Genomic DNA, 16,483 nt, shown 5'->3' with positions numbered 1-16,483 from the left:
TAACTAAAAGCTTTCAGATTTATCTCCTGGAGCTGGTGGTAAAACTGTGTTAAGACTGTGTAAACCTTCCCACAAATTGAGGTACAGGCTCATGAAAGAAGAGAACCAGGTATTAACATTTGCACATTAACACCATCAGGGAGCTCATTAAAATAACTCTCTGCTCCCTCACACCCCAAGTCTTCTTTTAGGAGTATATTTGAGATAATGCCACAAGCAAGAGAGATGTCACAAATCTAAAGACAACCAAGTTTGTCTCTTAACTCACATTCACATTTTCCCATTAAGATTTCTATCATGGACAGAAAAGCAGCTGAATTATCTGATGACTTCCTGTCAGGGAATGCTGTCATCTCTCAGACATATCCAAGACGTGCAAATGATTAAGAAATGATCCTGCAGCTCCTCTGTGCAGTGTGTGCTGTATTTCACAGCTGCAAACATTACATTCTTCAATAAAGGGAAGGCAACAATTCCCTTCAAGCCCTGAAAGCACTGAGCTCAGTTGTGAATGACTGAGTGTGTTGTGACACATGCAGGAAGTGCTATGTTGTATAAAAAGATTATTCTTGCCAACATGATTTTGATAAGGAAGTAAGTATCTGGCAAAAAAAAAAAAAAAAAAAAAAGTTATTTTCCAAATCCTTATATAGTCCTTAGCACTCATTTATTTGAGCTTCCCCTTGTACACAGTTCCATAGAGCAAAATTCTCTTTGATACAAAAGGAGCACCAAGCATGGGAAGGAATGTATGATTCATTAGGATAGGCTAAGATTAAAAACATTATCAATAAAATGAATACCACAGAGAGTTTTATAAAAGATTTATTTTGAAAAAAATCACTCTGTACAAATTTAACATTCTCAACACTGAAGTTTTATAAAAATGCTAACACAACAGAAAGACGAGTGAAACATTAAACTGCTCTTTTTCTTAAATTACAAAGGAACAGATTGATTCTAAAGAAGCTACTGTAATTCTAAACAGTAAAGAGAACTTGATAAGAGTTCATTTTTTCTCTATTACAGACAAATACAGGTATCAAAGGATGACTTTTTCCATCCTTTTTTATAAACTTCCCCCCAAACACTGTCCACGACTAAACCAAATACTCTAAATGGTTTACACTTTTACTGTACATAGCTTGTGCTCCACAAAAAGTCAGCACAGTTTGATCATCATTTTCTCAGTGCCTAACAAAATCTCACCTCTATAACATTTGGTACAAAACTGTCTGTACAAAGCAACGTTGCTTGTGTAAATTTGAAGCAAACTTAAAAGTTAAGAGCATTTATCTGTGCCTTCAATTTGGCATTATGAAGAGAGAATGATTAAGTAAAATTTCAGAGTAAAACTCAGTAAATGGGATTACTGCATTTTTCTTTTTTTTTAGTAATTACTATCGTATAAAAATTTATATACTGCAGGTTATTAGGAATGGCATACCCTAAATCTAACAATGCTAGTTTCATAGTCTTCATCATAAAATTAGATTTCTTTTCTGTATATTATTTTTCTCTCTTCATTTTAATCTATTTGCGAAAGCTGCTGTTGCATATCAACTGCTTGAACAGGAGGAAATGTCTCCTCATGAAATTAAAAACAGTAAAAAACACCATACTACTGTAAACACAGCTAGAATGAAAACTGACAAAATGCAGTGTGACAGGTAAGCCATCATCTGGGAAAGCTTTTTTCACATTTTCTTAAACACAAAATATGGCTCACACCACAAACAACAGGAAGAAATAAAAACAATTAAAAAAAAAAACCCCAAACCAACAGAAACAACAAACTACTGGAAGTTTTGAGTCAGAGCCAGGGGTGCCAGGCAGGGTCCATCCTGCAGAGGTTGTCCAGGCTGTTTGCAGCTGCCACCAGAGTGTTGACTTTGCTCTCCCCTCCCTCAAACTGAGCCAGGTTGTGCAGGCGAGTCATGATGGCAGTGACAGCTTTCTGAACCAGGGACACCAGCTGCTGGCTGTCCATGTTCTCAGGCTGCCCAGCTGCTGACAGGGGAGAGGAGGTGTCCTCTTGGGTTTTTTTGTGCCACGCAATGATTTCATCCCTCAGCACAGTTTTTAGGATGCCATCAACCTATATGAAGAAGAAGAATCAGATTATTGCACTTAATCCAAAGAACAATCAGGGTCTATCAGATTACAGAATTGGAATTGGATTTTGGTCAACAGCATTTTGACACTTTTGGTGCCATGTTGCCATTTCAGACTTTTCAAGGTGAGTGTTACTTCCACACATCTTTATTTTATCTTCTCCAGGTGTTTCTTTTGTAATGAAAACTTTTTATTAAAAGTACAACACAATGACTCCTACAGAAATTAGTAACATATATTGAGATACTGATACACTTCTGTACATCCTAGTTTTAAATTACTCCACTAAACTCATGGCTTTTACCACAGACACACACACACAGAAGTCTTGGGCAAAGATTGGAAAAGCTGGAGGGTGTTTTGCGTCATTACACTCTCAGGGAATATTATTTTCTGGTATACAGGCAAAGAACACTCACTGCAACATTCTTACACATGTATCTAATATATATACACATATATAGGCAGTTCTGTGTAGTATATACACGTATATAGGCATATATAGGCAGTTTCATCCTTGGATGAAAAAGAAATGCCTGCAACAAATACTTTCCTACCTTTTCTCATCTCTGAGTTGAGTTACTGGTATTAATCTGCCAACTCTCAACAATCTGAAGCTTATAAAGCAAACTTTTATGCATCTAGCCTGAGTCAAATAAAACATTTATGCCTAACAAAAAAAAGCATTTCCAAACATTTCCAGTATTTCAGCTGACCTCTGTGATGACCTCAGGGTAAAATTTTAAACCAAATACGCACCATCATTCCGTCCCTACCTTCACCAAACAAGGGCTGGTTAGTTTATAACTTGTCAAACACCTATTACCTTGCAGAAGGAACACAAACCTTGAAGTTTGGCTGTGCAAAGCAACGAGCCACTGCAATCATGGATGCAGTGAGGGGCCCTGAGACCCCGATGGTGGTGAGGAACTCGGAGATGTTGGGGGTGAGCCGGAACGGCACCGGGCGATTGGCGTCCAAATCCCCCGTGGCATCGTTGATGTCAAAGCGAAAATAAGCCACGTTGAGCTTGCCAGTGTCCTGGGTTTAACACAGAGATGCACAAAGGAATTAAATGAACTGATTTTCCTTCATGGAACAAAGGTTTTTGTTTGTGTTAATGCTGAAGTCCAGCGCTGCTTCGATAGCTTTTCGCTCGTTTAGCCAAATCACTTTTGAGCAATGAAGTTATAAATAATGGCATGCACAAAGATAAGTAGTTCTCTCAAAATGTTGTGGACAAACTCCTTAACACATGTAATACCAAACATAAGGAATAGATTCCTCTGGATGCTGACCAGTACAGAATCACTGCAAATGGACTTCTGGAACAACATTCAGTGTCTAAGGTTCACTGTGGGTAAACAGCTGAACACTTCACAAAGAGATCAAAAATCCTAATTGCTGTACAGACTACAGCTTTCCATGCATTAAAATGCCTTTGAGATGTTATTAAATACCACCTTTGCTCTTTTTAAGGTGGCTAACCTCATTTTAAATTTTGGGTTAAAACAGAAAAATCATGAGTAATAGGAGGTGTAGCTTGATGGATATGCTCAAAAGAAAAAAAGAAAGGGGGTATAACCCTTTAAGAAAGGAAGTTCTAAATTTTATTTTTCTTATACCTAATTGATTTAATTTTAATTCTTACACCTAATTCATTTAATTAAGATTTAATACAAAGGTACTTTGAAAGCAATATATTTGAAAGATGTCAAAAAAGAGAGACTTATCATTTACATGAGGAGTTTCAATATCTTAGAACAATTTCACAAAGTTCTAAACTATCACCACAGAAGGCAGAGTTGATGTCCAGGGGAATGCAGGTTAAAGCACCCCCAACAGGATATGCAATCCCAAATAAAAAGCCAACTGAAAGGCACAGCTAATTATCTCAGCTGCACTTTGACTCATTTCAAAAGCAGAGTGCAAACATCCATCTGATCCAAGACGAGAGGCTGAACAAACTGAAGCACACCTGGGCAATCTGCAGCATCTCAGGGTTGAGCCTGTTCAAATGGAAGATGAATTCTGCAAAGCCAATGAGGGCTAGCTGGATGGTGAACATCTTCCTGAAGGTCCAGTAGTCAGTGGCATTGGGGAAGGTGTGCAGAGCCCACTCCTTGAGCATGCTGCGAGGCACCATGTTACTCTGCACCTCCTTCAGGATGTCTCTGAGAACCTGCACAGGAAAAGGGTCACTTGGCAAAAGGCATTTTTAATGCACTCCTTAGCAACAGGAAAATTGAGCTAAAGTAACTAGCAATCTGCTGTTAATTGCTTCTAGGAAAAGTTGGAAAAAAAAAATAAAAATCTACCAAAATATTTCATTACTATAGCATATACTGGCCTAATTAGGTAGATAAAGAAGTAAAATTAGGATCTGCTCTGTTACAGCAGAAAGCATGGGAGTCATGTTGACTTCAATTAAATGGTTGTTAAAAGTTTCACATGTAAGAATTCTGAAAATAGAAACAAATGCTACACAGCACATCCATTTTTATTTTGTAACAAAGAAAGTCTGAGACAACTGTTTAACTACGTGTGTAATACATATTAACTGTGTAATTTCTAATAGCTATATTTGGAATGGGACTGGCATTTTATGTATGAATTTGCACTAAAGCTAAGAAAAAAAAAAACCATAAAACCACTTTATATATCACAACTGGTTGTTTGGTGGAGGTTACAGGGAGAGGGAGCTTTGTTCTTTCTGAGGATTTCATTTATTAGGTGAGATTATCCAACTGCTTCAGTCTGGCTTAGATGAATGGATCCATTGGCAATTTTAAGAGAAGCATTAGAAGACCATGGGAAGCCTGCCTCACACACCATGCTGTAGCTGCTTATGTAAATTAGGAATGCTGCTTCCCATGTTGTCAATTAATTATTTTTAAAGCACTATACAAGAGAGGAGGAAATAAAAATAAAATTAAAAAAAAAATATATCAATCAGCACCGTGTCTGTTTTCAGTTGCATTTACCAAAACAACTTCCAGCAATACAAATACAGCTTTTTTTTATAAAATCTTTCCAAGATCATCTAAAACCTTAAAGAGAGTTCTCATTACACAAAATTAAAATAAATGCAAAAAATCCAACCTCCACCCATGCACCTATCTAACATCTAATGACATCTACCAAACACACACACCCCTGCTAAGCTGAACTGCCTTTAAAAGAAAGGCTCTGCTGAATATTTCTATTTTCTATACAAAACCCTCTAGCAAAGTCCTAGCTTTATACATAACAATAACTTAAACCTGTCAGAATCTGCTATCTCTTTTCTAAATTCCAAAATATTCTGTTATTTAGTACATAATGAACTTCCTAAATTCTGAAGAAGCACTGAAGGGGAATTTGCAAGGGTAAGGCAGGGTGCTGGGAAAGCCATGGATGGAATTACTCAGGGTGCTGGGAACCTGAAGGGTGGAATTGCCCAGGACACTCAGGATGCTGCAGAATGTCCTGGATGGAATTGCCCAGGACCCCCAGGGTGCTGGACAGCCCTGGATGGAATCCCTCAGGTGCAGACCAGCCTTGAAGGGAGGAACCCTGTAGATGTTACCCCTCCTAAAGCATACCCGTGGGATGCCATCCCATGAATCAAAAATTCCATCAAACAAAACCCCCCCCTCCCTTACTGAAAACCCCGTTATCTCTTAGGATTTCTATTGGCTCTTAAAGTTACAAGTTAATTGGTTCTTTTCTTACTTAGAGTTTTAAGATCATTGGTTAGTTTGTAAGTTGTAGTTTTTATTGGTTAGAAACCCAATCCTCTGGAAACCTATATAAAGTCTCTGTTATCTGATATAATTGGACCATTGTTAGCATTTCCCTTTGAGGACAATAAAGTTATCCTTGGAACTTTGCAGCACCATCTCAAGCCTTTACTCTTTGCTGGTGAGTAGCTGAGAATTTGTACCCGGAGTTCAGAGATATCTGGACTCAGGGCTGCAGACCCCAGGGTTGGAGAGCACCCAACCCCACAAACAGCTACAGGAGCCCTCAGGTGCAGCAGCCCTGCCTGGAGCCCCCCAGGGGGCTGGCTGAGCAGCCCTGGCAGGGCAGTACCTGGTGGCTGGCCTGCGTGCCCCGCGCCTGCACCGTGGCCAGCCGGTCGTAGTAGCGCGAGATGGGGTTGTCGTGCTCGATGCCCTTCTTGGCGCAGCGCTGCTTGTAGATCTCCACCAGAGACAGGGACGAGGGGTTGTCCTCCACCAGCCGCATCTGCGGGGACACCGCCACCACCCGGGGCACTGCGGGGACAGAGCCAACCTCAAAACACAGCCTGGTATCAACCAAAGCCCCACCAACATCTTTAATGCTGTGATCGTAACTACTTTACAAGCTCAAGTGAAAAAGAATTACAGCAGGGTTTTATTATATGTTAACCGAAATATTTTCAAAAAAAAAAATTGAGCACTCATTATGTTCATATTTTTCTCTACTTTTAGGAAATAATATAATACAGATGAAATTCAGCAGAAAAAAGAAAAAAAAATTCTTCTGCATTATGTGGAGGATGTAAAAGGAATTCAGTATTCATATATCACAACTTGGGGAGAAGAGGTTTTGTTCTGTCCCTCTTCAGCTGTCTCTAAATGTTTATTCTGAAGTATGCGTGCCCATTTCCCACCAACATCCCAGTGGGCATCTCCACCTTAAATATTCACAAGTGCATTTAACACCTTAAGCAATGCACATGAGCAATCAACCCCTCCAGAGCGGTGCCACAGCTCCACACAAGCCAGATACGAATTTACCTCCTGAATATCCAAAAAAACCTCCAAACGCGGGCTTAAAACCCACACATCTCTCTGTGCTGTTGGTACCTGTGAAGAACAGATGCCTCTTGGTGGTCTCCTTCCTCTTCTCCAGGCAGGGGTTGAGCAGGCGCAGCAGCTGCAGCACGCGCTCCTCGCGCCGCGACTCGGTCAGGCAGGCGTCGTTCATCACCAGGTACGGGTAGATTTTGCCGTTGTGCCCGCGGATGTACAGCCGCCGAGCCGCCGTGTTGTGCTTCTGCACGATCTCCACCCTGGGCATGAACCTGCCACGAGCACTTTGGTGAGATCCTTGCTGGTTCTTCTCAGCAGTAGGATCTCCAAGGATCGCGATAAAAGGACAAATCTCGACTTAAAAACCGAACGCGCCCGAACGGTGCGGGTGTTGAGTGATCGAACGTTAAATTCTTCAAGGAGGATAAATTAAAAAGGTCTTATATCAGTTTGACTATTTATCTAATAGACATATATAAAATATCCATCTGCTTTTGCAGAGTGGATGCATGCATGCATGGACAGATGGATAAGGCTTTAATTTTCTTCTCTGTTTTCAGAATTATTACCAAAAGGAATTTTTAGGTTACCTTGCTATCTTGATGTAGTAATGAGTTGGCTTTGGCATAAGGAATTCTCCAGGGATCTCCACTTCTGCAGTTTGAGCTGAGAAGTTACTTAGGAAACGACACTTTTCCTCTATGAGGAAGAATTTTGGAAGCTGTTTAGTTTTGGCCTCCAGAATTTTGATCCATTTCTTTAGTTTGGAGATAAGGTTGTGGAGTTTCATTGATCCTGGCACACTGAAGTCAAAATCTAAAAAAAAAAAGAAAAACAATCAAACACATAACAATAAATTAAACCTGTCAGAAGCTGCTCCCTCTTTTCTGTACACAACCCTAAAATATTCTGGTTTTATTACATAACAAACTTCCTCAGATTTTCCTGATTTACAATCATTGAAAAGCATATAATGAAAAATTTAAATGCTATTATTGCCTTCAATTCTCTATATACTGCAACCAGACATACTGCATAGAAAAAAAGCAGTAAAACTCCAAATTATTAGATCACACCACTTAGTGAAAAAGAAAAGTAGGCTTACTTTATAGCACTGTTTCTAATAATTCTGTAACAGAAATCACTGCAATACTGAGCATTTTCTGGGCCACAACAACACCATCTTCCCAACATTGCTCCCACTACAGTTTCAGACAAAGCAAATAATGAATAAATAAATAAATAAATAAATAAATAAATAAATGTCTTTGAATTTCCCAAAAGAAGGAAAATGAATAAACCACATACATGAAACGATGACTGAGCACTTCAGTGCCACAACAATGAAAGATTAAATGCACTTGCATAAGAAGACAGACTACTCTCTGTAAGCCTCATTATGGCATCCCAAACTGTGCAAGTTAACCAACAGACTTGAATTTTTAAACTCATCTCCGCTCCCTAGAAGATGCCATTTATAAGTTAACATGCCTCAAGTGAAAAAGCAACTAAAAAAAAAACCCAGAGAATGACAATTCAGTAATTCTGAGATTTACAGCAGAATAGAATCTTCAGTATTATGCAATACAACTGAAAAATTAAGTCTTAAAAATTATTTTAAATTTTCTTGCAGAACCTTCATTTCAACATTATGTACACTCAATATTTTCCTAAGTTGACAAAAATACCAAAAAACAAACATGAGTGCTGCTCAGAAAATCTGACCACATAAATATGCTACAAGCATCTGCCTGCAAGTGTGCCAAGAGTGAATTAAGTATGTGCACACAGCAATTACTGCATATAAAAGTTTTTTTCAACCACAATTAAATCACTCAAAACTCTGATTGTCCAAAAGACTTGCTCCTACAAACAATATAAAACATTCATTTAATCAGCAGAGGTCTTGTCACTCAATACATACACCCTTCTAAGTTTTTTTCTTTAATCCAGGATTCTAATGCCAAAGAAAACAATGCACCTTGGATTGCTTTCATTTTGCTGTTCTGTTGCTTAAATAAATATCAGAGGATGCATAACCCAACACATTGCACTGTGTATCCACAATAAAATGATATGCTAAAAGCTTTCAGTGAAAGACCTAAGTTTACCAGCCTAAAACAGAGCAAAAAAACCAGCTCATACAAAATCCTTTCCAGTTCTGTAAGAAAAAAGTCTATAATGAAAAATACAGTTTCATATTTATGGATGTAATATTCCCTTTTCTTTTTCTGCCCGCTGTGGGCAGTGCTTCTATTGCTATATCACTGTAAAACACTCTTATTAAAATCCCAAGTCTACCCTCTAGTGAGCAGTGGGAGTAAATCATTTCATCAAAATGACAAAATTATTGCATCATTTGTCTCCTGAATCTCTGAAGAGCAGGAAAGTACCCTCAAACTGCAACTAGTTTTTGTGCTAATGTGAATCAGCCAAGAGGTAAAAGCATGCATCAAATATATTTTCCTCACAAAAAAAAGTCACTCAGTTCACCACAAGAGCAGCTCTAGTTTGTTGAATGCCTGTTTTAGGATTTTTGTTGTTCTTTTGTTTCCCAGGGGCAGATGGGAAAAACAGAGAGTTCAATTAGTTTTTCTGCTCGTGTCACACAGAGCCCATCTGAGAAGAAAAATCACTTCAGCTGGAAGAAAGGGAAATACAAGACCAAACATTATTTGTGTACAAAGTCTCTCTGCTTTGCAGACAACTAAATCTATACAAACAGTGGTCTTGTTTCAAGAGAAAATCCATTTCTTCAATACTTAGTACTGGAAAACACCTTTCTCCAGCTAACACACACTGGTCTAAGCTCCTCACTGCTTTTATCACTTACTCCTAAAAAGGATGGGAAGTTTTCCCCTCATCCTTAATGGAGTTTTTCACTGAAGGCCATGGCACAGACTGCAGTGGAAGCAGTCTGCTCTCTCTTCTCAGTGCTGCTGAAGTTTCTTGCCACTCTCCATGGAAGGAGAAATGGGGCACAAACTTCTTCCCAGTGAGACAGACAGAAAAAAAAACCCTGATGGTTCTTAACACACTTTGATTGAAGGCTGTACCATCACTCCTCAGGAAGAAACACCAAAAATCTTACTCAAGGCAGCAAAATTAGAGTATCAAACCCTCTGTGCCCTCCAGTCCCCTTGACCTACACAACATTAACGTGGCTTTAAGCAAACAAAGGCTCCAAACTAAGACTCCAGAACTGCACATAAAAACCCTTCTGCTACAGTAGGAAGAAAATAGCTCTGGGCAAACACAACATGCCATTAATGCTTTTAGAGCAAGAAACAGATCATTTGAAGATTTTTTTTAAGATTATTCTGATCATGTGAAGAGAGTGATTCCATTAAAGGTTCACAGCTCAAGGATCTCCAGCTAAAAATCCAAGACATCCATTCTCTGAGGACTGAGTTGTAAGTTTAGCTGCACAGAGCTGGACAATCCTTTATGCCCATAAGAAGATCCAAGCTTTCTCCAAAATTGAAGTGCTGTCTTGTTTTTCAAGTTATTATTCAAACATTTATACACTCTACTTCCCAAAACTTCTTTCCAATATCATAAGAACTTTTGGAAAAAAAATAATAAAGATGGAAAATCTCAGTGAGAGGAAAGCAGAAATATGGAGCAGGATTTCTGGTTTATCACTGAGCTCCAGAAAAACCAAGACTGCATAGACAAGACACCAAGGTCCAATATTATCCATCTCTTTATCTGGATTTCCTGGATAACATCCTGTTACCTAAAAATTACTAGGGAAGCAAAGAAAGAGTTACCAAAGTACACTATGTTCACTCTTGAGCAAAGTGGGAAAAAAAAAAATCCTTAAAAAAAGCTGCAAATGAACAGAGAGCTCTTTCCCCTGCCCTCTCCTGGCAGTTCAGAGCCACACTTGGGTTTCAAGAGCTTCCTCCTGACTGCAGAGCCACCACAGTGAAGGATTCTTTGTGCTGGGTGACAAAGTCTTGAGGAAATTACTGTGCCCTTCAAGGGGGTATTTTGGAACTTTCCACTTGTATTCAGCTTGAGTGGAGAGATGGTTGCAGAAAGAAGCTGATCCAAATCTAAACTATCATCTGCCCACAAAAGGACAATTGAGGCAGGTTTTCTGCTGCTTTCACTGCTGAGAGAGCTCTCAAAGGGAGCATTTTTCAGCATTTTCTGTTCTTTGATGTCAAAAGGTTTAGCAGAAAAGGAAAGAACAAAGAGCAGATGGTCAAAGAACTATGCATTTGAAGTTTTAGAAAAAAAATTCAAAGCAAAATTTGTTTTTATAATATAACATTAGGATGGATAAAGATGACCTATCACAGCTCCAACAGTCCAGACTGCTGCAGACAAAGATTTAGAATATAAGAAATGGTGTGAGAGTCTCCAGTGGCTCCAAACAGGAATAAAAATACAATTCTGATCTTGATGGGAATGATTATGCAACCAAATCCAAGTGTCTATAAACCATAGCTGTCAACTTTAATCTGGAATAATTGACAAAAAATTTACTCCAAGACACTCCTTAGCTTGGATACTTCTGAAATGAAAGGCAACCACTGTAATTATCTGTCCATCATCCAAATGCAACTGGAAAAACAAATGTGAACATTGTGGTGTGACAGGAGGAGACATCAGGCACATTCTACAATTGGTTTCTCATAATGTTAAAACAGCCCTTGCTATCTTCAGAACAGGAATCACAATCCTATTCACTTATTTACATACATTTCACTGTTATTGAAAAATCAATAAAAAACTTATTTTCATCTCCTGCATAATGAATCAAATGACAGAAATTATTAAGTATGCTGATTGATTTAATTTCTTCGGGTTTCCCACATTTAATTTGTACATTTGAACTGAAGGTAACAGATTAAAATAAAATCTAATCCAGCACTAAGCAAAATAATTACGTGCATCCTGCAGACATCCAGATTTCATGGAACTTGAAAAATAAAATACAAAATTGTCCAAAAAAAGTAATTACTGGTATTCAACTGAAGTTTCCTAAATGCAAACACTTTGCATTTGATGACTTTACATGATTTTTATGACCAGGCCTATGTCATACTTTGGTTTATATGTTTTTCCATATAATTCTTTAAGAGAGAAAGTCTTGAAAATCTTAACAACCATTTATATATCACAAAGATGTGCAAAAATAAAAACAGCATTAAAAATACTGGAACTCCACTTCTTAACTAAAAGTTGCAACTGAATTGTAACTAAACTTCCTAAATGGTTCTCTAGAAATGTTTTGAAATATTACTTTAGATATTGCAGACTTTAGTCTGGCACTGTATTTACTTTTCCTTTACACCTTGGAAACCCCAGAGCTCTGTTATCTCACAGGAAAAGAAGTAGGAGCTACTGTGAGAGACCAAAAATAACTCAAATCCAACCAAAACTGAGCATATCAACAACACTTACAGCAACCAGTAAGTGGCTATATTACTGTTGCAATGTACAGACTCTAAACCATTATTAAAAATTAAAATCAAGTCCAAACTTTTATTTAATGTAGAGCATTTCAGCTGGAAGGGATTGACCACAGCCATCCCCAGACCCAGGGCTGGTCTCAGCCTCTCCTCTCCCCATTGACACTTTTACCTGCCATTATTATTCTGTTTTAGGTACAGAATTCAGCATTTGGACTGGTGAAATTTCATCCCATTGATCATTATCCAATGATTTTTCCCCCTTTACAGTCCCATTAAAGACACACAAAGTGTGTCTACTTCCATTTCCCTCCCTAGTACACTTCATCCAGTAAAAATTGAATCATATGGTTCAGGACTTTCATTATCTGCTATCATGCAACTGCTGTGCCTCAGAAAGGACATTGTGCACTGCAAAATATGTAGGTCACTTCTACAACTCACAAGATTCCCATCAGTTCCCTTATTTTCACAATATTATCAGCAAAATACTTGAATAAACACCCCAAGTCTACTTGTCAAACACTCTCACTTATGTTTAAAGCAAAGCCAAGGAATTTATGCAAAACTCAAAATTCTGGCAATCCAAAACACTGATGCCAATCAGTGTCACTTTCTGTCACATAAGAGGCCTTAACACATTTCACCAAACAAATCAAGCTTGTAAACAAGCTTTTTTTTAGAATTTTAAATCAAGATCAGATACTCCAATATGGAACCACTGGTTAAGAGAAAATGAATGAAGCAAAAAAGCTACTTCCCTGAAGTATCTTTTTTTATTAGATCTGATTAAAGTTATTGATTCAATTTAGCAGTGATGTAAATTTGGGTAATAGAATTTTTATAATCTTGTTACCCAAAACACTAAAGTAATCTTAGTCATCAGAAGTAGGCTGTTTTTAAAAACTTCATATAAAATCATCAGTTTGGAGTTCTGGGGTGAAAGTTTCACTAAATTCTGCCATCACAAAGAGACAGAGATCATTACTGCCCCTCACATACAGCCAGCAGGTCTGTGCAAATTGCAAAAATATTACACTGAAGTAATCTAATTTATCTCAAATGTAATCAAACCACAGTTTTCAACAATAAAATTACAACAATATATCTATTCTCTAGGTTGATGTCTGTTTTCCACAAAAGACAGGAACAAAACTCTTTCAGGTTTGCTGAATGACAGAAAGATGCTCTTTTCTAAATTTTCTCTCAGGAAAGATATTGGAATAAAAAAGTAGAATGCCCTCATAGCTGAACTATGGGGGGAAATTCTCTTGAGATTAAAAGCAACATTAAAAAAAAATAAACATTTACCTGTTGTAAATTGTCCTTTTAACTTCTGGAACACAGGATCTTGAGCTGTTGCCTGTGCTCTCCTGGCTAGTGACTCTGAGGCTGCACTAGAGAACATGGTGGACACATTAGAGACATTCTCAAGACCTACTCCAAAGGTGCTGACTAATTTCTTGACAAAATTCAGTGTATGAGGAGTGATTTTGGCATCTGAAACTGCTCCACTTTTCTCAAAGGCAACAGAGTAGCACTTTGCCAAGCCCTGCTGCAGTTGTCTGAGAACCTAAGAATAAAAGCAGAAAAAACAGTCAGGAAGATCAGCCTTTCTGATTTGACACCAAATATTCATTCCCACACTGCATTTTATATAGTAAAATTATGCTCCCATCAACATCTGCATAAAATTCTACTCTTAAAGTGCATCAGAGGGGCAATCAGAATGGCAGCACTGAATTTCATTAGCACTGCAAACAAACAAACAAACTGAGCAGGGCAAATGCTGCTTCACACAGGACAACTTGCTCTTTCAACAGCAGGTAACTTTTAGATTTCATATTTTAAGATATATGAAAAAGTGAGGAAATCTTCAAATAAACACTATGCTAGGCAGACAGAACAAAATAGTTCAACACTTTGAGAGGCAAGTAACAGCAGAGTGGCAGGTCCATCTGCTCTCAGTTGCAATGCAAATTTTAGGTGATAATCACCACCTGTCACAGACCACAAGATCAAAAGAAAATTGATATCTCTGAAACTTGGTATAAGAATATACATTTTCAGTTAGTATGAGCAACAGCTTAAATGCTAGAAGTATTCATGGCATTAACAGTTCTGCAAAAACCCTGCTCTGCTTCCAGAAATAACCAAGATCCTTAAACCCCAATCAGAGCAGTCAGTTCTACAAACATCAGTTTACTAATCAAAACAAACAGTTACACTTGGATGTTTTAAATTAATTCTGGGTAAATATTTTGCAGTGAGCTTTCCCCCTTAGACAATCCATACATTGAAGCCAAATACCTCCTCATGCCAATTCTCCCTGAACCAGACCATCTGATCCACAATGCCTTCCAGAGAGGACAGAAGGGTTGGGTGCAATTCCCTCTGCATGTGCATGATCCTGCTGCATCTCCACATTGGGGCAGTGGCTCTGATGGGCCCAGGGTCTGAGGCTGAGTGGGACTGATTTCCAACTGAACTTGGCTGCTGCTGCCCTGAATCTGGAAAGTGAACATGAAAAAGTATTACCTTTCATGAACTTGATATGTGTCTGAAATCAAATAAATTGTTCCAAGAATTGGCTCGAGATTTACATTAAGTATTAATTATGTATTCCTTAGTGAAGTTCAGAAAAATTTTTCTTGAAAGAAAACTGGGGTTTTTTAGAGAGAAAACTCTGCATCAAATGCTATTTAGTGGTACAGCCTTCCCAACATTAAAGCAAAAAATAAACACTCCTCAAAACCACATAGAAGGTGTAGCTTCTACATTACCAACCTGTGCTCTTGAAGCAACAGACATTGCTTCATACAGGATCAAATTATTTGAATTATGGGCAGTTTTTTCCTTTCTCTGGTGAGGAGACCTTTCACACATAACTAAAGAATAAATACATTGATGCCAACAACAGACAAACTGTCATAGTCTGGTATCTTTTAGCACCAAACATCTCTAACATGACAACTCCATCTGACAGTGATTAAGCAGAGTTTTGCTTCATCAGATGACCCCCACTAACTCACACACACCCACTCAGCAGTGTTTTTTGGCAGAAACTACAGGGAAATATGTTGCTGTTGCTGGAAAAGAATAAATTATTGGGGTATGTGGGCATCTCCTTCTGCAAAAGAGTACCCAAACAAAAACAAAACATTAATAAACAAATTAGTGCCCTTTCAATTTTTATATAGAAATTTAGTGAACTAAATCCCAAATGGAAAGGGCAACTAAATAAATAATGTACTTTGTGAGAAAGAACACAGAACTGAAATAAGAGTTCTTCAAGTAGCTCTCCCAGGATTCCCAGGAAATTATATGGGACAAAAGAGCAGCTGAATTCCATGGAATCATTTGACATAACTATTCCAGATGTGGTTTGTTCTTGGGAGAAGAGTTCTTGTGCAAGTTGCTGAATGCTCTCCCCATCTCCCAAACATTTCTCAAAGCCAACATTGCTTTTATCTGGTATAAACTGAGATGCACATTTTACATGAAAATTCACCAGAAGAAGTGATTATGGAGATATTATTTTTACAAGTGTGGCTCCTTTGAAAACAAACTAAATGATGCAAGGTTCATGCTTCCAGTGAAAAATAGTCTAGATCTTAGAAATCTGTGACATCCTCCTGTATTTATAAACCAAGAATTTTCTACTTCTCCACAAATTTAATCAAGATAAACATGTGATTCTCAATAATTTAGGTGATATGAGAGGGAAAGAGATTAAACTCTTGGTTTAAGACAAGAAAATTCAAGACAGCTCAAGCGATCTGCAGGTTTAACTTCACAGAAACAAATCAATGCAAGCAAAGCTTAGCAAGAGTTTTCTTCCTGTGCCTTGCTAATTGGCATGTTTTCTAGAGAATCTGTTTTCTCTGCAAAATCCAGTGAAACTCAACAATTAAGGGAGATTAGAAAGAGCTGAAACAATCCCATGAGGAGCAAACTCACCGCTCTTGTAGCGCTCTCGCTGTTCTATCTTCAAGGTCAAATAGAGGGTCCTGATAGGGAAATAAACTGCCTGGGGATAAACTCTTCCCACCTATTTGGAGATACACACTTCTCAGTTAAGGAATACTGACTGCAGATCACATCAACACAGATTTCCTTGTAAATGAATCCAATTCGGGAATAATCAGCTCTTTGTGTTAA

General features: G+C 38.1%; 1 protein-coding gene across 2 annotated transcripts in view; it reads right to left on the bottom strand.

The window, feature by feature from the left end:
- Window positions 1-807: 807 nt before the first annotated feature.
- TRRAP (transformation/transcription domain associated protein) overlaps window positions 808-16,483 on the bottom strand; it is a 72,581-nt gene continuing 56,905 nt past the window's right edge. For both annotated transcript variants that reach the window (XM_079321209.1, XM_079321208.1), the window contains exons 63-71: window positions 16,283-16,373; window positions 14,633-14,832; window positions 13,634-13,895; window positions 7,487-7,712; window positions 6,951-7,168; window positions 6,190-6,374; window positions 4,094-4,297; window positions 2,962-3,156; window positions 808-2,098 (exon numbers count right to left, since the gene is read on the bottom strand). In XM_079321209.1, coding sequence (XP_079177335.1) covers window positions 1,814-2,098; window positions 2,962-3,156; window positions 4,094-4,297; window positions 6,190-6,374; window positions 6,951-7,168; window positions 7,487-7,712; window positions 13,634-13,895; window positions 14,633-14,832; window positions 16,283-16,373 — 1,866 coding nt within the window. In that variant the 3' untranslated portion in view covers window positions 808-1,813. The remainder of the gene's footprint in view (window positions 2,099-2,961; window positions 3,157-4,093; window positions 4,298-6,189; window positions 6,375-6,950; window positions 7,169-7,486; window positions 7,713-13,633; window positions 13,896-14,632; window positions 14,833-16,282; window positions 16,374-16,483) is intronic.

This window comes from Erithacus rubecula (assembly GCF_903797595.1).
Source record: "Erithacus rubecula genome assembly, chromosome: 17".
Taxonomy (NCBI): domain Eukaryota; kingdom Metazoa; phylum Chordata; class Aves; order Passeriformes; family Muscicapidae; genus Erithacus; species Erithacus rubecula.
Note: the sequence above shows the minus strand (reverse complement) of the source record. Positions and strands in the feature narration are given on the sequence as shown.